Below are 21,682 nucleotides of genomic sequence, written 5' to 3'. Positions count from 1 at the left end.
ATCCTGAGGAGGATCGCTTGAACTGGGAATAAACCTCCTTAGCTGTGTGGGGGGGAGCGACTCTCCCCTTGCGTAGCACATGAGAATAGTGTTATTCTGAACGGTGTTTCATGGTCATAAGGGAGTGAGCTAACTACAGATATAGCTCTTGGAAAAGTAATTGCCTTGTACTTTTTTTTTTCTTTCTCTGGCTCATTTCTTTCCTTTCCTGTGTGAGGCCTGAAGCATGTTTCCTGAGAGGAGTATGAGAGGTCAGTGGCAGACCCCAGGCTATCTTCCCAGCTGGAGCAAAAGGTTTTCAATCCGTGACATAAAGCTGTTAAAAAAATTACTCCCTTCTGTAAAGCAACCAAAAGTCCATATTTAGCGGCAGTTCCCCCAAAAACTAATGTAACCTCCTGCACCCTGGGGTTTGAGGGCTGCTGTGGAGCAGGGCCTGCGATCCAGGACAGGCAGCCCAAACGTTCCTGGAGAAGACAGTGCCGCTGCCTCAGGGCAGCTCCCCGGCCGCACCAGCGCTGCCCTACCTCCCGCCTGGGGCAAGGGGACAAGTGTACTTTCGGCCCCATCCCCGAGAGGCAAGGGCAGGCCGCCGCAGGCGGGTGTAACCCGTGACCCGGCAGCCGAGCTCACGGCTCCCGGGAGGACGGAGAAGCGGGAAGAGGGGGCTGCGAGGCACCTCATGGGCCCCAGAGGGCGCAGCCTCCCCGCTCCCAGCGGCCCGCCGGGGCCGAGGCAGGCCTCAACCGAGACCGGGAGGGTACCGACGCTCGCCTGCGGCCGTTGGCGAAGGGGTGTGGCCCCGGGGGCGCGCATTGGCGAGGGGCGGGGCAATTGGGCGGGACCGGAAGTTCCGGGTCGGAGGGAACAGGAAGTCGGGACGTGGCCGCCGCAGCGGAGCAGGAGGCGGAGGGTGGGCGGGAGAGGATGGCGGCGGTGCTGAGCTCGGACCGGCTCGAGGTCTCGGTGGACGGGCTGACGCTGAGCCCCAACGCCGAGGTGCCGCCCTGTGAGGCGCGGCCGGGGCAAGGGGAGCCCACGGCGGGGCGGAACCGAACGGGCCCCACCTCTTCGGGCCAGGCGGAGGCCGGCGGCGAGGCGGCGGCGGAGGAGGCGGCGCTGAGCCCGGAGCGGCGCTGGGGCTTCGCGCTGGAGGAGCTATATGGCCTGGCGCTGCGTTTCTTCAAAGGTGAGGCCGGCCGGCGACGTGGCCCTCGCATTCCTCCCCGCCCCTCCGGGACCGTGGCGGCGTGGCGGGAGCTACCGCGTCCCGGGAAGCCCCGGGCGGCGGCATCGCCCTCCTCCCCGCCCAGCCAGGCTCCGAGGCGCAGGCGGAGCTCCGGATCCCCCGAGAGCCGGGGGGGCGGTGCCGCTACCGCCCGCCGTCCCCGGGGGTCGGTGTGCCGGGCACGGCGGTGAGCCGGGGCAGGCATGTCGTCACGGCGGCCGGTGGCGGCTTGTGCGGATGTGCTTTTACTGGTGCGGGAGGTGAGCCGGGCCGGGGGACTGGGAGAAGAGCCGGGAAGCTGTCTCGGGCTGCCGTGTGCCCACTCCGTGGGGCTGGGAGGGCATTTCCCAGGGTTTGCAGCACCCGATCTAGAAACGGAGCAGAATAAACCCAAAACCCCTTGCTTGTGGCATGGGAAGGAAAACGTTGCAAACGTAGGCGAAGGATGCTCTCTCTGAGTGTTGTCGAGTCTGCTGACAGCCGGGATGCTGGCGTGAGATGTCGTGCCATCTCCTCACAACGCTAACTTCAGGTCTGGCTTTGCCGCTTCGTGTGCCGTCGTGTCTCCAGCTAGTGGCTGTGCGAGGGAGCCACAAAATACCTGCATGGGTGTAGACCTGGAGTGTTCGTCTTAGGATTCCCTGAAGCCAGGTTTGTTTCTGCAGAAAGCCAGAGGTGCCTTGCCATGCTCGCTTTCCTCAACAGGAGGAAATCGACTGTGTGGGTTTTGGTGGAAGAGCCGCAGTCGCTGTAGCATTACATTACACTACAGCGTTTGAGCACCTCGCAGCAGTGTCGCTCTGCTGGCTTTTTAGACTGCTGCTGCTGCTTAATGTGGAGCACAGAGCAGGGAGTCTAGCAACCCGCCCGCCCCAGGGAAGATACAGCTCTGTATTTGGAAAGGTCCGTTTTGTGGCGGTCAGCTGTTAGATGACCTCCCACCCTGCCCCAGGAAAGCTGCCTCTTCTGAGCGCAAGCATGCTGTCAGCTGGAAACTGTGCTAAAAGGACAAAGTTGTCTATTTTCTTCACTTTGGCTGACCTGCATCCTGATAGTTGTTAGGAGCACGTAAGGCTCTAAGCAGTTTTCTTGAGCCTTGGTTCTTTGACTTGTTCTGATGTCCTTCCACAAAACGATTTTTTTTTTTTGTTAGCATGCTGACATACAGAGATTTTTTTTTTTTTTAGCTGTAAGAACTATAAGGATCTTGATTCCCGCCCCCTCCCTCCCCGTGTTGGAAGCTGCTGCAGCCAGGTGTCAGGTCGAAAGCATTGTGACTTCTGTGTCTACCCTTCCTGTAAAAGAAGCTTCTTGAAAGAGTTCTAGTTTCATTTAATGAGCATTTGTTCTTAAAACGTGATACAGAAAGAAATGTCTCTGCAGTAGAGAAATTCCTTGTCTTAATCAACTGTGGTCTCATTTTGTCTTGTGTTTAATATTCTACTGGAACCTGTATTTACAGTGTAAAAATTACACACTATGAATGAGCTTAGCTACATTATTGATATGTTTGTTATGTCTCATGTTTTAATGAAATTTATGCTCTGCATTTATCTCCTTGGATGGTGAAAAGGCAGTAGAGTGTTACTAGTGTCTAGGTTCCTGTTCTTTGTGTTGTGCTGTCTCAACAGTGGGGGTTTTTGTTGCCTTCCTTTTATTAAAAGCTTAACTTTTGTCATGTTTCAACTTACTGATGCTCTTTTTTTAACCTGCTGCAATTTCTTGTAATGCCTGTTTTTGCTCACAAGAGGAAAATCTACTTCGTATGGAGTTGTCAGACTTTCCAAATGCAGACCTTGTTCCTCTATCCTTACGCCTGGAATAAGTCACATGAAGTCATGGCCCGTATTTTCATCTGTAGTTTTTTGCTGAAAATGACATAACATGAGGATTTTTATTTATAGCTATGATGGTGAGTTACAGGGGTCTGTAATACTTGCATTACAGATTCTGCTTGCTTGTTCTATATCTGCGTGGCTCTGAAAATAATTGGTCTCATTTCCAAATTATTTTCTTGCATCCACTGTCAAAACAACTGCAGGAATGGGCATGCTTGTTTAGCAGCCTTATAAACACCCAGGAACAAATGTGGATTCCTCCTCTACTTCAAGAAGCAACATGTGAGGGATCTGAAGGTTGACCCCTGTTAATAGGTCAACACTGAGATCTTTTTTCTGATCATTCTTCTAAAAAACACTGATTTGGAGAAGGGGGGTTATCTTTGGAAAACTTTGTCTGTCTTAAAGCTAGTTGATATCCATGCCTCAGTGTATTGTATTACCTACTCACACGGCTACTGTGGCACAAACAAGTGACCCAGGGCAGCACTTGTTTGGGAGGACAATGGTATCTGGATTAACTGTGGTTATTGGGATGGAAGGAGCTTAGGTTGGGATGCTAGAAGGAGTCCCTGGGTGAGGTCAAAGGGTAAGCAGCGATCGCTAGTTAAGCGGCTTCCTTTCAGCTTGAGCGTGCAGACTGAGTTGTCTGGTTGTAGCTCATGATGTACTTTCTTCCTAGAAAAGGTGAATCTGATCAAAATACTTCAGATTTGTTTATTACAATGTCTGCTAACACTTGTCTGTGATGGCATACTGCATGTAACAGAATTGCTGAAAGAGAGGACAGGGTGGGAGTGTGTATAAACAATGTAAAAAACCACAACTGAAACTAGGCTAGGATATTAAAGAGGCTGAAAAGCTACTTCATTCTTTCTCTGATAAAGACAGAAGCAGATCTAAAATGCTTGACCCTGGATCACTTCAACTGTCAGGCCTTAGGCTGTGCAAGAGATGTGCGCTAGCTTTTTTTTAGCATCCATAATGGCTTGGGAAGAAAGCTTTTCAGAATAATAGAGGCACAGAAAATAGATGGTTAATAGTGTTCCAGTCCATTTTTCTGTGAGAAACAAGAGCCTTCTGTACAATATGCAGTCTTTTCCCTTACTGCTCCGTCAAGCCTAGTTCAGGTCGGCCAGCATTTTGTCTGCCATTAAGAAGCTGCTCTGCTGTGCTGTATAGGGGAGAACGCAGTCATGTTACTGAAATGGGTACGTTTCTTTGTCTCTTGGACTGTCTGTAACTGTGTGCCCTGGGGCAGCTGGCGGAGTAGAAGTGTCTCTGACGGCTTATTTTGCCTCTTGAGCTGGTACAAGCTATGCCAGCGAAGGTAACTTGTTTAAGGTGTCAGCTGTGTCTTGCAGTAGGAGGGAGTGGCTTGCATGGCTCTGCCAGCAAATCTTTTCTAGTATCAGCATGGCTTTATGGTTTTCCATATCCTGTCATTGAAATACCATTGTTACCCAACCTTCAATATATGACAGTGCCTGAAGTGTTTGTGCACTGTCTAAAGTGATTTGCAGGGCAGCACATCTGAGTCGACAGTATACAAACCTTATCATTTTGGTATCTAAACGCTCTCCTGGTATGTTAAGTACTCTAATTTCGTTTGACTGCTCCAAGTGATTTCCTCGTATTCTAACAAGAATGCATCTTCAACCTCAGCAATACATCATTCTAAACTAATTGACCTCATCTTTTTTGAAGGCTAATTTGATGGCATGATTGTAATTCGTAAGTTAAGTAGGTTCTTGTTTTCAAGCATATGAAAACCCCTATAACATATCTATGTTTGATGTGAAGTTGAGCTTTGATCATTTTAATTGGAAGGGCCAGTTGGTAACTCTTCTGTTGATGCAGAACAGCTACAGGAGACGAGAATTAAGAGTGTGTACTGGGATATGCAGGCAGCAGTTCATTTCTCGTGCTTCTTAGTTTTGGTCTTGCTCATTAAAACTTTACAAATGAATAGCATTAACATGTGACTTCAGCTTTTAAAAGCTATGAGGTGAAAAATCGCAGTTCACAAACAGTTTTCTAGCTTCTTCTAGATGACTTGACTGAATGCTCTCCCACAGGAGTTAGGCATTTAGAGTGACTGCAGCAGGTGAAGTTGGAGTGGAAGCTGCAGCATGTTGTGCTGTATTTCTTGCAGGAAAAAAAATAATCTGAAGTTACATGGTATTGTAAGGATTGTAAGTATCTTGCATAATGCAGTGTCGTCTTAAGCATATTTCTTAAACTCCCTTGAGTCTAAATTTGTGGTTTTACACCAATTCATGTCAGTGGTACAGTAGTGATGTTAAGCCTCCATTATCTGCTCTACATTACTAGTTATAGCTTCATCTTTCTGTTGTGCTTGCATGCCAACACAAACAGTGGTCTTCAAGCATATGGTTAATTACCTGTAGTGCAAGGAGGATCACTGGTGTTCTAAGTATTGATTTTCTGCAGTATTTAACTGAGTTGCCCTCAATGGATCTCAGTTTTGCAGGCATTTAAAGTTGCTGCTGTCAAGGAGAGCTGTAATCTGAATAGCTGGTATCAGGTGTGCAGGGATTTCCCTTTCCATGGTTGACAACACAGTAATGCAGTGTTGTGGTTTCATGGCCCCTATCAATGAGGCCTGAGCTTGCAGTAAGTGGGAACCAGTCCTCTGTGTTCCAAGTGAACTACTTCATGTCATCACTGAAGTACATATATGTAGTACGTATATGTGTGCGTATATATATATGGGCCCTTACTGCAGAATGCCTAAAGTGTCGTAAGTCCATAGCCTGCCTTGTTCATGTAACCATCCCCTTAATAACTACTTGTGTTTGATCTGCTAGTGGCTGCTGCTTCAGTGTGGAGTTTAGTTGACTTGAGAAATTGTCATTTTGGGTGAGTGATGAAGTATTGTCAGGAAAGAAGTTTCCTAATCTTCTGTAAGAAAGCTGAGCCTTTCTCTGGCCCTGTTGGGTCAGGCATATGGACGGTTGTGCTGTACTACTGCTGTGTGCATCCTTTGGATTTCTCAATGTGTTCCCTAGAGCTCTTTGATGTTCTTCAGCTTCCTGACAGCTGTATTAGATGTGTGGGTAATACCTACTTAAATGGTAGGTTCATGGATGCTTGAATAAATTTGGCGCTTCCACTTGTCTGGACTCACTAATGTTCTCTTTTTGGCATATTTGACTCTGCAGATGGCTTCAGGTCCTCTGGTTCAGTTTAGCAGCAACAATTCCAAATCGTTGGGATAATTATACAGTGTGGTTCATGCTGAAGAATTCAGCTGAAAAATAGCTAGTATACAGCTTCACTCTCTTGACTGGCTCCAGATACTTTGCTGAGAGTTTGCTTCTAATCTGCATTATCTACAAGTCACTGAATGCCTGTCTCATATTTTTCTCATCTGTTTTCCTCTCTTATTTAGCTTGTTTGTTCATCTTCCCTTGGGTCAGCATTCTTCATAAATGCAGATTTTGGCTTCTGTGCATAGTTAAGGCTTGAGGTCTGACTGTTCAGTGATAATGCAGGTGTGCTGAGTGTAGCATGGGAAACAATGTTTTTTTCCATTTAACCCTCTTCAGAAGTGAGTTCAAATACTCATGTTAGCTGGCTTAGATAGCAGTCTAGTACAGCAAATAGCTATGTTTCTTGGCAGACAACTGGAGGTATACAGATTATGCAAGGTAAACTATGCCACAGGGACCCCCTTGAGAAGTGTACTTTGCTCAGAAGCCTGGCAAAATTTCAGTGTAGTACCCTTATCAATTGGCTTGTTTTTAAGCCCAGTGCCCCAGGATATTAAGTATGATTTCAAAGTGCATGCTATTTATTGAGGCTAATGGAAGTGCTTGCTACCCAATAAGCAAATTCTGATTTAAATGAGATGTTAAAAGAAATTGAGGAAAAGCCAAAGGACTCTTTGGGTGGCCTGAGAGCAGGAGACCTGACACCTGGGGAGATAGCTTACCAGGATGTGGTGATTTGCATCTCTTAAGGGTCACAGACTTGTTGAGGTGGGAAGGGACTTCTGGGGATTGTGAAGTTCAGCCCTCCCTGTTCCAAGCAGGCTTCTCAGGATTGTGTCTGTTTGGGTTGTCAATATCTCCAAGGGTGAAAACTTTAAAACCTCTCTGGGCAACCTGTTCCAGTACTTGATCACTTTCATAAGAAGCATATGAAGTGGCTTTTTTTTTTTTAAGTGGAATTCCCTATATTTCAGTTTGTCTGCTGCCACTTGTCCTTTCACTGGGTAGACTCTGGTTCAGTCTTTACATCCCCCCCTTTTCCACCCCACCAGCTTTTTTGGAAATAGATATTTTTTGTAGACAAAGGCTTCTTTTTTGAAGCTGGAAGAGAGACTTGCTGTAAGGTTCTGTGACACAGGGAGAAGAGTGAATACTTGAGATTCTGGAAGGTGCAGCGGGCCTCTAGAAATGAATAAATCATTAAATGTTTTTCTGGATTTAAAATTAATGGCATGCAGGTAGTGGTTCCTTGTGATGTTTTAACTAAGTCCAGTAACGCATTGAACTTGGTCAAAAATATAGCTTCTTGCTGTGACCTGCAAACACTTTCCCTCTGGGGTTGTTTCCAATTTTCAGAAGTATTTGCTCCGAGTTTCTCAATAAGCCATAGCAGAGGTATTTCCCCTCCTCTTTTGTTCTCAGATTTGCTGCTTTTCCTGTTAATAACTCTGTTTACAAGTATCATCTGAGCAATTTTGCAATATGTAATTTTGCTGCCCTAAAATTTGGGGTGTGATTTGGACTGTTCAGTTTGGGGCTATAAACAACTTGCTCCAAAGTGACCTTTACTGTAAAAGGAGACTAGTGGCAGCTCTGCCTGCAGTTCCTGACTACATGGAGAGCAGTTATTAGTACAGTCATGGGAAATGTCTGTTGTTTATGTCTGATAATGGCTTCCTCATTTCAGCCTTTCCAAAAGGAGATGATGCTTGTTTATTTGTTTTCCTGTTCAAGAGAAAGGTTTCTTCTTAACGAGCAGTGTAATTACCTATAGCGATGCCTCTTTTCTTTGATTTGTTTTGACAGTTTAAATATGCTGAGGTAAGTCCTAGGTGACTAATCCATATATCATGTCAAATCAAATGCAAGTCTCTTCTTACCAGTAAATGTGTGGTGGGATCTAACTGGGACCACTGCAGAAGGTATTGGTATGGAGCCTTTGGAATTATGATTATGTTCAGGCTTATGTTGCATGTATCGTATGGCCAGAGCTCTTTGTACGTGTTGGTGCTGATGGAATCACCTCTAAGACTTCATTGTGAGGGGTTATTCCAGCTGCCTTGGCTGGAATCAGCCAAGCGCAGCAATCAGATCGCCTTAAGGAAAAGTTTCTCTTAATTCTAATTTTTCCTGTGCGGTTTTCCTTGCCTTAAACCTCGCTTGTTTTGTTTTCATTGATGTGAAGAGCATGAAAGAAGAGTAATCTATAAAGTTAACATTGCATCTTTCTTTGTGGAAAATCCTTCCTATCCACACTACTATAGGCTTGGCAGACGCTTTTGAAATCAAGTTAAGGTTTTTAAATATTTCAGAGATGCAGATCCATATGGTATGATGTCCAACTAATTAACATAATTTCTGTGATAACCTACTAGCTAAGACTCACTCTAGATGTTATGAAAAACGCTTCATAATTAACTTTAAGCAGCTGAAGTTAGATGTGTTTCTTCTGGACAGATCTATATTTTATTTCCATAGAACCGAGTTAATTTGTCTAAGCTTTTATGACTTATCTTTCTTATTCCTTTTTTAAGGAGAAATCGTGATAGTGGTTATACAAAATGCTCTTTGCTGTCCTGTGCTTAATCAATTAATCACAACAGTGAAATTTTCTTTTCTTCTACAGAAAAAGATGGCAAAGCCTTTCATCCAACATACGAAGAAAAACTTAAACTTGTGGCGCTGCACAAACAGGTTCTGCTGGGACCTTACAACCCTGACACTTGCCCTGAAGTTGGATTCTTTGATGTGCTGGGGAATGATAGAAGGTAAAAGGGCTGGTGCTCTTGCTGATCTTTACTCTGCTTTTCCTGTCTGAAGAAAACATCATCCAATTTCTGCAATAAGACGACAAGTATGTGGGTTGCGTCAATGTGTGTGTATGGTAGTGGATAGTGAGAGTGGCCTCTTCAAATACTTCTTAGAAATCTTGAGTCACAGTTCAGTAAATGAGCTAATAGAAGATTATTGGGTGTTTTCAACCACATTAGGAACAGCTGCTGTGCTGACAGTCCAGTTTCTCATAGCAGTTTAAGACTTGGTTAGCTGTGCGTTCATGTGCAGGCCCATGTTCCATCCTAACTCCACACCAGGGTTACAGCAGGCCAAGCCTTTTGCCAATGCATTCACAATAGCTTTTGCTAATACCAAAAATAACTTCTGAAATCAGATACCTGGTGCATTCAAACTGAGTAAATTTTGATGAGATCTGGGCAGTCTCAGGCATGTTTCTTGTATTGCTAGCAGTTCAGGCTGCACTTCTGATGTTCATTATTGCTATTTCTAGTGTGAAGGTGGTGTGCAACATGGAACTGGCTTTTCAGAGCTGGACCTGGTGCACTACTTTTGCCTAGATGGATGTAGCTTTCCTTTAGGAAGAACCGGCTTGTTGCATTCAACTATCTGAAGCACTATAATCGATGGTTGTTACCATGTTAGTTCATCTGGGAAAATGTATGCATTTTTATCCAGAAACTAGAGTGGAAGAAGGGTAAAAACTATTTCAGGTTCACTTGTAGCTGGGAAGTTTTTGGATGTAGTTCAGAATTCTAAGTAGGGTCTATGGTACGTATGAAGTTTATATAAAAGCACTCAGTTACGTCTGTTTGAAAGAGTTGTTCTGGTGCAGGCAGAAGAGAGCACTGGACTGTCTTTGGGAAGAAGTTGCTGTTTCTCTGAAACTTCACATTTTAAGTTTGGTCCCTGGTCTTGCAACTTTTTCTTTTCTCTGCTGGGTTCTCAGAGTTCACTACTGCCTTGAAAAGTGTCGAATCTTCTGTTATTTCAGCTGATTTCTCTCTCTCAGGAAGGAATGGGCTGCCCTTGGAAACATGTCAAAGCAAAAAGCTATGACAGAATTTGTTAAGCTCCTGAATAGGTGCTGCCACTTGTTTTCAACATATGTCACTTCCCACAAGATAGAGAAAGAAGAACAAGAAAAGAAAAGGTAACGTTTGAGTCCTCTGGAGTGTATTGAGTGTATAACTCTTGACCTAGGGACAGTGCCACAGCTAGCTTAGGTTGAAGTTGTCTTGGGAAGAGAAATACTTGAAGTTTAGGTGGCTGTGGTACCATTTGATCTCTTGAAGAGTTTTTATTTTGCCAGTAATGAATGATTGTTTCTGAGGTGAAGGCAACTACAATATGAGGAGTTTTTAAAATCTTGCTGATACTGTCAGCTGCTTAAGTAATACGCACTTCACAAAATGTCTGCCCAGATATGTCTGTGGACTAAACATACACTGAATGTGAAATTGTCAGGTGCTTTAAACTGCTATTGCAGTATGGGTTAGCAACTTGACAAAGGCTATATTCTACTATCCTTTATATATCATGTGATTGTTAAACTATAGTATCCATGTAATTATTGAACACAAAGCTTGGAAGATGTGTTTAAGGTTTCCAGGCACTTTTTTCTATTGCTCTCTGCTACAGATAGTATAGTAATGAGTTGGAATGAATATCAAACTATAATACAGAATTTACACTTGCCATACTGCAAAGTGCAGTAAAACTGAACAGTAATATGCTTTTTTTTCTTGTGTCCAATACGACACTTCTCCAGGCCAATTTAAGTGGGAGGAGATGATACCAAACAAAAAGCCTTACTGGGCAGGAAAAAGGCAGGTTACAGCATGTTGAAAATAAGTCATCCTAGGATTGTAGGAATGCTAAAATAGCTTATTGAGTGGATGTTGCAGAAGAGAAGAGGAGGAACGAAGGCGGCGTGAAGAGGAGGAGCGTGAGCGTTTACAAAAAGAAGAAGAAAAACGTAGGCGAGAAGAAGAAGAAAGACTGAGAAGGGAAGAAGAAGAGCGGAGGAGAATAGAAGAGGAACGACTCCGGATGGAACAACAGAAGTGAGTAGCTGAAACAAACAACACTTCAAAGAAAAAAACTGCCTTGCACTTGATGCAATTGTATCTAACTTTTTAAGTAGTTATGCTAGAATTGAATACCTGAAGTTCAGAGCACTCGAGTCTGGTAGTGGCATTTGCATCCTTACTTAAGAGGGACACAGTTTGCAGAGAATAATTATCCTGATGCATTATTGTATGAAGCCTTCTGAGATGAAAGTGCCAGAGAAGCTTTGTAAAGAGAAACTCTGGAGGTTTTTGGGTTCAAGGGCTGCATCTCATGAAAACTTGTGGCTCTGCTTCTTAAATGATTAATGCTGCACTCAACTGAGCAGAGTTAAGAGTCCAGCTGGAAGTGTTTGAACTGTGACTTGAAAGTTTCTATCCTTTTACAGAGGTGGAGCCTTGAAAAAAGGATAACTGCAGTTCAGTGGGGTGTTTTGAATGCATGGCTGAAGTTTTCTAACTTGGTAATCTAACACGACCTCCTTAAATGTGCTCCCTTTCTAGGAAGTGTGAACTGTCTACAGATCTCATTTTACACTGGCAGTCACTGGATCTTACCACCTTTCTAAAAGGAATACAAAATTCATGTTCAAATGCACTTCTGTTTGTAGCCTGAATTAAATTGTTTACTTAGAATATCCAGCTCTAGTTATCAGATGCTGAAAACATGGATCTAGCTTTGCACACATAACATTTAAGAGAACAGTATCAAAGCTGTCCCACATCAGTTAGCAACCATTTTCCATAATAAAAATGTCTTTGCAGGGAGTGTCTCTGAAGTAGATCCTGTGCTTGCTATGTAGTGGTTTTGAGAAGGAAGCAAATCATTAATCCACAAATTTTACTGGTTGTTTAACATGGTGAGAGCCAGAGGAGTGTAAAATAGACAGAAATGAACAGAGAATGCAATAAAAAAAGTTGCACAGTGCTAAGTAACAAGAACTGCGGTATGCCTTGAAGTTAAGAGATTTTTTTTCACATGAATAGCAGTTGTGTATCAAGTGGTTGTAGCAGGTTACAGAGATGGACTGAACAGCACTGTGATCCTTATATATGGGCCAAGTGTATCTAAACTGGTCACAGTTTGCTGAAGGATAGTAAATCTTGCCCTTAGGATACTAAACCAGTATAATACTGGAGCTTCTAGAAGATGTTTTTTGGGGAAGGAAGAAGAGTGGGAAGGATAGTTAGTCCTGCATTTCTGTGATACTTCTTTCTTCCTCTGAATCATTGATAGCTGGTCACTGATGGAAATAGCATGTGAGACAAACCCTGGATCTAGCTGGTAATTTTACTATATAGTTCTGTTAGCCCTCTGGAGAGAGGAGAAAAACTGAGCCTGTGCATAAGTAACCCATGTGTTCCTCCTGAAGTTTCAGCAGTTGAGTTTATTGGAGGCGCAGATGCCCTATTTGGCAGCATTTTTTTTTCATTCCTGAATTAGGCCACAGTCAGTCATGCTTTTCATATTTGTTTGCATACTGTCCTGGGAAATTAAGATAGTAATGTGGTGTGTTCTTAGCTTTACCAAAAAGCATTGGCCTGCTGTAATACAGAAGGTTTGTGTTTATCAATATTTGTAGAAGGGCTGCTAGAAGGATGGTTTCTGCATATTTTCTGGGGGAACCAAATGTAGGGTTTTTTCCTTGCTTGTTTGAGAAATCTAGTCATGCTTTTTTCTAGCACTACTTCTTCATCAGTACAGACTACAGATGTAAGAGCTCTTGTTCTTTTAGTATTTGATGTTTTCAAACATTGTGTAGAAATTGTTGCTCTCTTCTTTATATTCTCAGCTTATTTTTTTAGGCAAAATTCACATTTGCATTACCTCTGGGCTCTTCTCTATTACGTAGATTTGGTTTAATTGGCTTTTGCAGATATTGAATTAACTGTCTTTGAGGCCACTTAAATCACTTAAGTACAGGGAATTCCCCAGTACCCTTAGATGCTTATAATCTTCATGCTCTCCTCCCACCAATCTAGGCAACAGATAATGGCAGCACTGAACTCCCAGACTGCCATTCAGTTCCAGCAGTATGCAGCCCAGCAGTATCCGGGCAACTATGAACAGCAGCAGATCCTGATTCGGCAACTCCAGGAACAGCATTATCAACAATACATGCAGCAGCTGTATCAAGTCCAGCTTGCACAGCAACAGGTATGGCCAACCAGCTGAGAAACTTAGATTTTTTTTTTTTGTGTGTGTGTGTCCCAGGCTGTCTTTGCGAGATGTTAACTTGTCTACCTTGTCCCCTTGAAAAGCTAATTGCTACAAGGAGAGATAATCTTTAGTGACTAATGCTACTTCAGATTCAAACACCAAAGCCCCTTTATTTAATCTTCTTGAGCAGTTTTCTGAAGCAGCTGCTAAGAAAATTCTAAGCAGCCTCTAATTACTTTGTTCAATACAGTTTTTGGAGACCAAATGTGAAGTGCTCTGCTGCAGCATCGATTGAGCCTGTAATTTAATGGGGGTACATACCAGTGCATCTGAGCACAAACTTATTCAAGTGATTCTCCATATAGGTATCGTACCTGAAGATCTGTGCAGAGCGGCAGGCTTTGGTCAGCCATGTGTTTCCAGCTGGACATGCATGCAGCACTGTCATATCACTACTGGGTTTGAGATGGACAGGAGCAACTTGAGCATGACTGACTTCTCTCCTTTTGCATCCATTGTCTGATACCAGTATCTAATTAGTTGCTTGCCTGCAATAGACTGCTTGTGCTTTGGGTGGGATGACAGACTTTCATATTTCTGGTAGCAATGGGTAGCAGTAGTGCCTTACTTCTGTGCAAGTCCTTTGTGCCTGGGCTTGAAAGGCTACTCCTCTGTTTGGGGGAATCTTGCATCTCTGGCAAATGTGCTGTATTTGCATCTCAGGCTATTTTAAAGTTCAAGGATGTCCATCTGTAAGTGTCTTAAACAGATGTGAGATGTCAGACTAGTACATCTGACCTCTCTGGGCAGGACCTGAATCTTAAAATGGCCTATAACTACCAGACCTGAAATCTAGTGCTTTTGAGCTAAAAACCTAAAATTCATTAACTAATTTCCTGTGAAGTCATTTGCATTTTGAGACCAATGCCTTTGGCGAAGAACTATCTGAGGAAATGACCCGTGTGGCCCCTGTGAACCTCATGAAGTTCAACAAGGCCAAGCGCAAGGTCCTGCATCTGGCTTGAGGCAGTCCCCAATATCAAGACAGACTGGGGGCTGAATGGTTTGGGAGCAGCCCTGTGAAGATGGACTTTGGGATACTGGTGGATGAAAAACTGGATATGAGCTGGCAGTGTGCACTTGCAGCCCAGAAAGCAAATGGTATCCTGGGCTGCATAAAAAGAAATATGGCCAGAAGATTGAGGGAGGTGATTTTCTCTCTCTGCTCTGGAGAGACTACACCTGGAGTACTGCATCCAGCTTGAGTCCTCAGCACAGGAAAGACATGGATGTGCTGGAGCAGGTCTGGAGGAGGGCCACCAAAACGATCAGAGGGATTGAACACCTCTCCTGTGCAGAAAGGCTGAGAAAAGCTGGGGTGGTTCAGCCTGGAGAAGAGAAGGCTCCAGGGAGACCTTATTGCTGCCTTCCAGTACTTAAAGGGGGCTTACAAAAAAGATGGAGAAAGACCTTTCACCAGGGCTTGAAGTGACAGGACAAGGGGCAATGGTTTTAAACTGAAAGAGGTTTAGACTGGATATAAGGAAGAAATTCCTCATAATGAGGGTGGTAAGACACTGGACCAGGTTGCTCAGTGAAGTTGTTGGATGCCCCATTGTTGGAAGTGTTCAAGGTCAGGTTGGATGGAGCTTTCAGCAACCTGGCCTTGTGAAAGATATCCCTGCCCATTGCAGGGATGTTTGACTAGATGATCTTTAAAGGTCCCTTCCAACCCAAACCATGGTTTCATGGAGTTGAAGTGGTATAGGAAAGTCAGTGCCTTCCTGCCCTATTACAGTTACTCTTGAAGCTTAACGTCGACTTGGTACCAAAGCTTTGCTGTCATAAGTGGTAAGCAAAAGCTATAGCCTCATCAGTCTTGCCCTCGATGCCTTCTGGGATTGATACTGCTCCCTTGAGCCAGATGCGTCAGACACTGCTGCCAATTTTCTTCAGTGCTATCAGCACAGCTCCTTTCAATCATGCCCTCTGAGACCTGGGGCAAAACAGCCTTTCTTTTATAGTGGTTTACAAAATAAAAAGTCTGCCAGGCAACGAAGCTTATCTTTCAAACTCTTTTAGAGGAAAGGATGAATAAGTATGTAACAGAGCTTAAGATTATCTAATTTTTACTTCTGACTTTCCTGAAGGCTCAGGTAGCCTCTGTAACACTTCTGAGGAATGCTTGCCTTTCAGATGCCTGTAACTCAGCTGCCTTGGGATCTCTTAATGTAGTTAACAAGTGCTGTTCTGTCATGATTGCTTACAGATCAGTTTGATATGATTAATTTTGGAAAGACTGTATGCAGTAGTTTTCTAGAAGAGTTCTTGCCACTTTACATTTAATCACTGCATAAAGCTTCTGTAGTAGAAGGTGGATCTGGGCAGCATCTGTACAATTGCTCAAATTTGAAACGCAACTAATACTTGAGTATATTGTCTTCATACTCCTTCAGAACACCAGTGTTCCATCCATTTGTCAAAATCACGTGCTCATTAGGGTATTCTTTAAGGAATCATACTGCCAATTTTACATTTTCCCTGTCCCAACAAAAAAGCCTATGTAATATCTCTGTACTGATAACTAAAGGCGGGGGAATAAGCCTTGAAGCTAAAGGGATAATGCATCCTGCTTAAATCCAAAAGGATGGTTGCTACCTTGTATAATCTCGTTTTAGGTGTATTTAATCCTTTGCAGAGGGACAGCATGATAAATTCTATCTAAAGACTTTCAGTGTACATAAGCCATGTTCTAAAAGTAGCACCTCTGAGCTTTAATAACTCTTCTCCCAGACCACTCACAGTCCTTGTGGCTCTTATGCTTCCTGCTTTCATATTAAATAACTGCCTTTGGGCATCATGGATTTGATAGAGAACAATGTTGAGCAAGTTAACTCACAAATTGGCGAAGTACTTAATAGACCTTAAATACTTCCACGTCTTTTTTTTTTAGACCTGGATGAGCCCAGGCCAGAACCCTTTCATCCCACTGGTAAAAACCAGCAAACAAGTTGACAAGTTGTCATTTTCAATTTTGAAAGAAATGCTATAGGAGCTACTGAAATGCAGAACTTCCGTAGTTAAGTGCGAGAGTTTATTGTGCGTGCCCTAACTAACTTGAAAGTCGAATCTTTTTCTTCAGGTAGTATCCACTAGCCTAGAACAAAGTGACTTCACTTCCCCCGATACTAAGTACGTGTAATGCTCACTGGTTAACATGTGCTGCTTCTCATCTCTTGTGTCAAGCCTCCCTGTGGGGTACAGGGGGAGATTTTTTTTTTCCTTAAAGTGTCTTTATACCTTCTGCTGGAAGGGACACACATCTTGGGAGGCTTTGGTTTTACTTAATTTCTTTCATTTTAGGCAGCCTTACAAAAGCAGCAGGAGACAGTTGTGACAGCCACAGGGACACCTCTGACTGCTGCATCAAAGGTGAATGCACCTGCCCCAGGGGACACCCCATCTGTTAATGGGCAAGCCAGTGCACATGCAGACAGCCCTGAGAAGGAGCTGGATCCAGAGGCTTTGGAAGAAGCATTGGAGAATGGACCAAAAGGTAAGACTAGCTAGTAAATAGCAAAAGTCTTCCTTAGGATTCAGATGTCTTAAGTATGGTTACTGTGGCCCTTTGCTTGGCTTCACTGGGCTATGCAAGAGCTAGGTTTGATTCCTGGGTCCAGGTTCTCTCAAGGGAGAACAATATTGCACAGGCAAAACTCATCTTTGGCAGGAGGGAAAGATGAAACAGCAAAAGCATTTCAGGCAAAGTGAATGGGATCCAGAACCTCCCTTCACTCTTAAATTCAAGGAAAGGAGCATAAATGTTCTAGCAGAAAGCTGTCTGTGCAGAAGTGTGTTCAAACTTACTTGAACTCGGGTCAAAACTGAGTGTTGATTTAGCCTTGCAGATGAAAATAAAGCCAAATCCTTCTTACGATCTCTGAAAGCTGCCGTACCTGTGGCTTAGCCCTGTCCTATGTGTAGTCCAGACTGCTGTCCCCTCACATTTCCCACCTTCTTCAGACAGCTTCTAGGAAGCTGTAGAAGCAGAACAGGGAAAGTAGCCTCCCAGCAGCGTTCATCACTGGTATTTCTGGGTGTTACCTCCTATACGTTCATCCACAATCAGTAGTCCTCAAAAGACTTCCTTGGATCTCAGGGTGGAACCAACACTAGCATGGACCCTGTCTGCATAATGAGGTGTTCAGTTATTTTAGTCAGTATTTGGCAATTTCTAGACAAATCCACAGCTTCTGGTTCTGTCACATAAAAGAACCTTTCAATGAAGGTTTCTGTGCAATGTAATCCTGGCACTTGTAGTGATACTTCTGTCTTCTGAGTCTTCTCTGTGTAAGCACTGTCAGTTTAAAAGTGGCAGATGGGTAAACTGGTAGGTTTTAAGTGTGCAGTGTTAAATCTAAACTGGCATTGCATTTCATGTGAGTTGCAACTGTGAAAAGATGTTTCTTCAGTAAAAAAAAAAAAAAAAAATTAAAAATTACTTTAGAAGCATCTCTGATGCTTGTGGTCCTCAAGTGCCCCTAAAGCACACTTTAGTACGCAAGATAACTGACTGAAACAAAAGCTTAACTGGGATATTTTTCCCCCTCTCTCCAGATTCTGTTCCGGTGATAGCTGCCCCATCAATGTGGACACGACCCCAGATAAAAGACTTCAAGGAAAAAATCCGGCAAGATGCAGACTCTGTGATCACAGTGGGCCGAGGAGAAGTGGTTACAGTTAGAGTACCAACTCATGAAGAGGGGTCTTACCTCTTCTGGGAGTTTGCTACAGACAATTATGACATTGGTTTTGGGGTGTATTTTGAATGGACAGACTCCCCTAATACTGCAGTCAGTGTGCATGTCAGCGAATCCAGTGATGATGAGGATGAGGAAGAAGGTAAGCATGCTTATTTATATAAGCTGCCAGTTCTGCAGAGCTTGCAACTGATTGTCTTGTGTAATCTCGCAGTTCCCCCGACTTCCAACTACCTGGAATCTTGTCTTCAATTTTGAATAGGAAGTGCAATTCTGACAGTAACTTCAGTAGCCTTGTTTGGTCACAAATAGGTTAAAGCAGTTGAGGGTGGGGAAATCCTTTTCCTACGTTTTACTTACTCTATAGTGTGCCCTCTTGTCCAATTCAACTGTTCAGTAAGCTAGATTGAAACCTGTGCTATAATGGAGCATAGTGGATCTGCACACTGAAAACCTTAAGAAAAATCCTGCCCTGCTGTTCATAAACTTTTTCTAGGGGGGAAGTTTCCTTGAGATTTCAACAAAACAGCTTAGAAGAACAATTTCTGATAGTGGCCAGTTCACAGCCTTTACCTATGGGAGAGTTTAGCATCAGAAAATCATGTTTTGAAATGAGCATGTGATTTTCTTAGAAGCAGCTTGCTCTAACATAGGAAGCAATGGCCTTCTGCATATTACTACTAAGTAATCAGTCATAGTAAGTATGTCAGATCAGTGGCAGTCAGTTCATGTGGAGTAGTGTCTTACTGGCAACTAGAGCTTGGCATCTCTCTGAACTGACCCAGCTGTGCTGGGAAGATGGGTGTGGTGTCTTTTAATATCAAACTGTAAAATTAATGATAAAGTGAACATGCTTACTGTTCCTTCTGCTTTTGAATGCTTTAGCCACAGCCTTGGTATGAGCCCCTTTGACTCATCTGTCTGTAAACTAATGAAGAGTGCCCTGTCTACTACAGATCAGTCTGACTTTGTCTTGTAAAGCATCCACCCACATTAACCAATGCTTTTTTTTTTCCTTGCAGAAAGTGCTAGCAGTGAAGAAAAAGCCAAGAAGAATGCCAACAAGCCTCAGCTAGACGAAATAGTGCCTGTGTACAGACGAGACTGTCATGAAGAAGTGTATGCTGGCAGCCACCAGTACCCAGGGAGAGGAGTTTATCTTCTTAAATTTGACAACTCCTACTCTCTGTGGAGGTCAAAAACAGTTTACTACAGAGTTTATTATACTAGATAAAGGTGTGGCTGTGTCTGAGGCTGGGCTGTGCAGAAGATGTCATTTTATTTGGAATTTTCTTCAAGCATAATGGATCCTTTTGAGTCTGTGTTTTATCCTGTCTGTATCTGTACGGTTTGTGTGAACTTTAACAAGTAGACACTGGGATCTTCCTGCTCCATGACACTAATGCATATTGCATTGGGCTTAACACAGGATCTCCCTAGCCCTTTTGGGTATTGGAGTTAACCAATGGAAGTCATTGGCTCCAGTGCTAAGGTCACATCAGTTGCATTTGTTAAAGCCTCATGAAGAAGGGGGAGGGAGTTGCTGACTCACTGGGTGGATGATCTGATGTTTCCAGGTCTGGATGCTTTGAATAACTTGTTAACGGTTAATTTAAAGGTCCCATCAGTAACTGGTAGGTTTGGATGCAGTTTGCTGTGTAGCAAGTTTCTCTTGACTGTAATTGAATGTCAGACTTTTACACCATTAAAAATTGAAACTTTAAGTTGATGCAGTTTAGAAACAAGTTGTCTCGCTTCTGTCCTCATCGAAGAAGAAACATTCAGTTCCTTAAACCAGTGTAGTGGCTAAGACAAGGATGAACAGCACCCTGAAAGTACAGCAGATAACCTCTTCTGAAGATGTAAACTGAATGACAATTAAAAGTATGTGTAACAAGAAGAACCTTGATATCTCTGCCCTGCTGCTAACCCTAGAATAAAAAAGTCATTTTTTGAGACAATTGACTTTGGACTGGGGCACAAACTATTTCTAAGTTTGGTGGGTTTTTAATGGGGTGGGCTTAAAAAATGTATACAAACCTGCAGCCAGTTTTCTGCACAACATTCTGGTTTGTCTGTTTTTGTAAAAACCTGAATAAGCATGTTGTGCATCTGAAGAACAGTAAGTCACTTCGATAACGTATAGGAGTTAATGTTGCACTAATTATGGAAATCACTGCCAGTCCAGTTTAGTCTGAACTGGTGACACTTGCGTGCAGACTTTCTGCTTTAATCTGTAACTGTCTGCAGAAAGGCAGAGTGCATATACAGATACTTAATAATGTAGCTTTAATCTCAATTTCATATGGTTTGTTTGGGGCATTTCATATTTTGTGTAGTGGAAAAATGCAGGTGGCTACTTGATTTGAGGCTGCAGTAAGAATCTGCTCTCCTTGGAGCCCTGCACCCCAGGGGTGATGTGTTGCAATGACGACTTGCCTAAGTGCTCTCTGTGTGGGTAACGCACTTTGTTACTGAAAGAAAATGGTTAGTTTGGGTCTGTCAGATCAGTTCCTGCAGTAAGACTTCCATTGATTAGCTGCAGCATGTACAGTTCCATGGCAAATGATGTTGAGTTTGTGGGATTTGTTTGAATAACCAGTTTGTACATACATGATACTTTACTTTTCTCATACCAACCATGGAGATACTTCTCCTAGAGTGCTTGTCATCTTGCGTTTGGTTCAGCAACACCGTACCAGCTTATAGCTAGTTAGTGCTGCTTTATCCAAAAACACTGTACAATGTTCTGCTCTTGTGTACATACAGTATATAAACCATGAATTTAGAAAGTACCTTGCTTTTAAAGAAAACTGTATTTAATATAAAAAAAACTTTTAAAAAGGCAGGCACTAATATATTTCTTCCGGTCTTCAATTTAAATTTTTTTGTCCATACAAAAATGTTACGACTTCTTCCTCTAAGAATATCTGTTCTTGGGAGCGGTGTTTGTTGCTTTAAATGGCAGCACTTACTGTCATGTGTTGGATGTTAGAACTTTTACGTTTTCAGACTTTTTTAATTGCCTCTGGCTGTTTATTAGTACAGTACAAGTGCGATTTCAAGATAACTTGAGATAGTATTTAATCCTAATTAAAATACATTTATCTGTAATGCTGTTGGCTTTTTATTAATTTGGAAACCTTGGTGTTGCTGTGTATGGCTATTCAGCTAAGATATGCTTGTCATCTTCCCTCTCACTTTTAAAAATTCAGTACCATGCTAACACTGTGGTTTTAGCAGCCAAATCACTTGGGCCAAAGGCTCTGCACAAGAAGTGTCACAGGCTCACTGGATGAGGCCATCTGTCAATGCTAGAAGAGCCCAGCTTGAACAGCATAATCGCTTTGGTTTTTGAAAGTGATCTGTAGCAGCAAGGGTTGGATGTGGGCAGCCAAAACTTGTAAGCTGTCTTCTGCCTGGGAGAAACATGCCTGCCTTAGCCCTCGAGGCTTAATGAACCCAGCCCCAAGGGGCAGTAGGGGCTGGCTGCATTGTCCTGAAGAGCCCTTGCTCCAAAGGGCAGGAGACGGGCAGGACCATGCATGGTTTAGAGCCGACAGGGCAAAAAGCAAAAACCTAGAGGCAACAAGCCCA

The 21,682-nt window shown here is 43.4% G+C and overlaps 1 protein-coding gene across 1 annotated transcript; it reads left to right on the top strand.

Annotated features, from left to right (window-relative positions):
• Nucleotides 1-805: 805 nt before the first annotated feature.
• ACBD3 (acyl-CoA binding domain containing 3) lies at nt 806-19,319 on the top strand (the record flags this gene model as incomplete). The annotated part of the gene is made up of 8 exons (XM_081997519.1): nt 806-1,189; nt 8,929-9,070; nt 10,108-10,248; nt 11,003-11,161; nt 13,148-13,322; nt 16,689-16,881; nt 17,943-18,227; nt 19,108-19,319. Exons 1-8 carry the CDS (start codon nt 928-930, stop codon nt 19,317-19,319), a joined length of 1,569 nt encoding a protein of 522 aa, XP_081853645.1. The 5' UTR covers nt 806-927.
• Nucleotides 19,320-21,682: the final 2,363 nt, after the last annotated feature.

This window comes from Phaethon aethereus (assembly GCF_964289735.1).
Source record: "Phaethon aethereus genome assembly, chromosome: 3".
In the NCBI taxonomy this organism is placed as follows: Eukaryota; Metazoa; Chordata; class Aves; order Phaethontiformes; family Phaethontidae; genus Phaethon; species Phaethon aethereus.
Note: the sequence above shows the minus strand (reverse complement) of the source record. Positions and strands in the feature narration are given on the sequence as shown.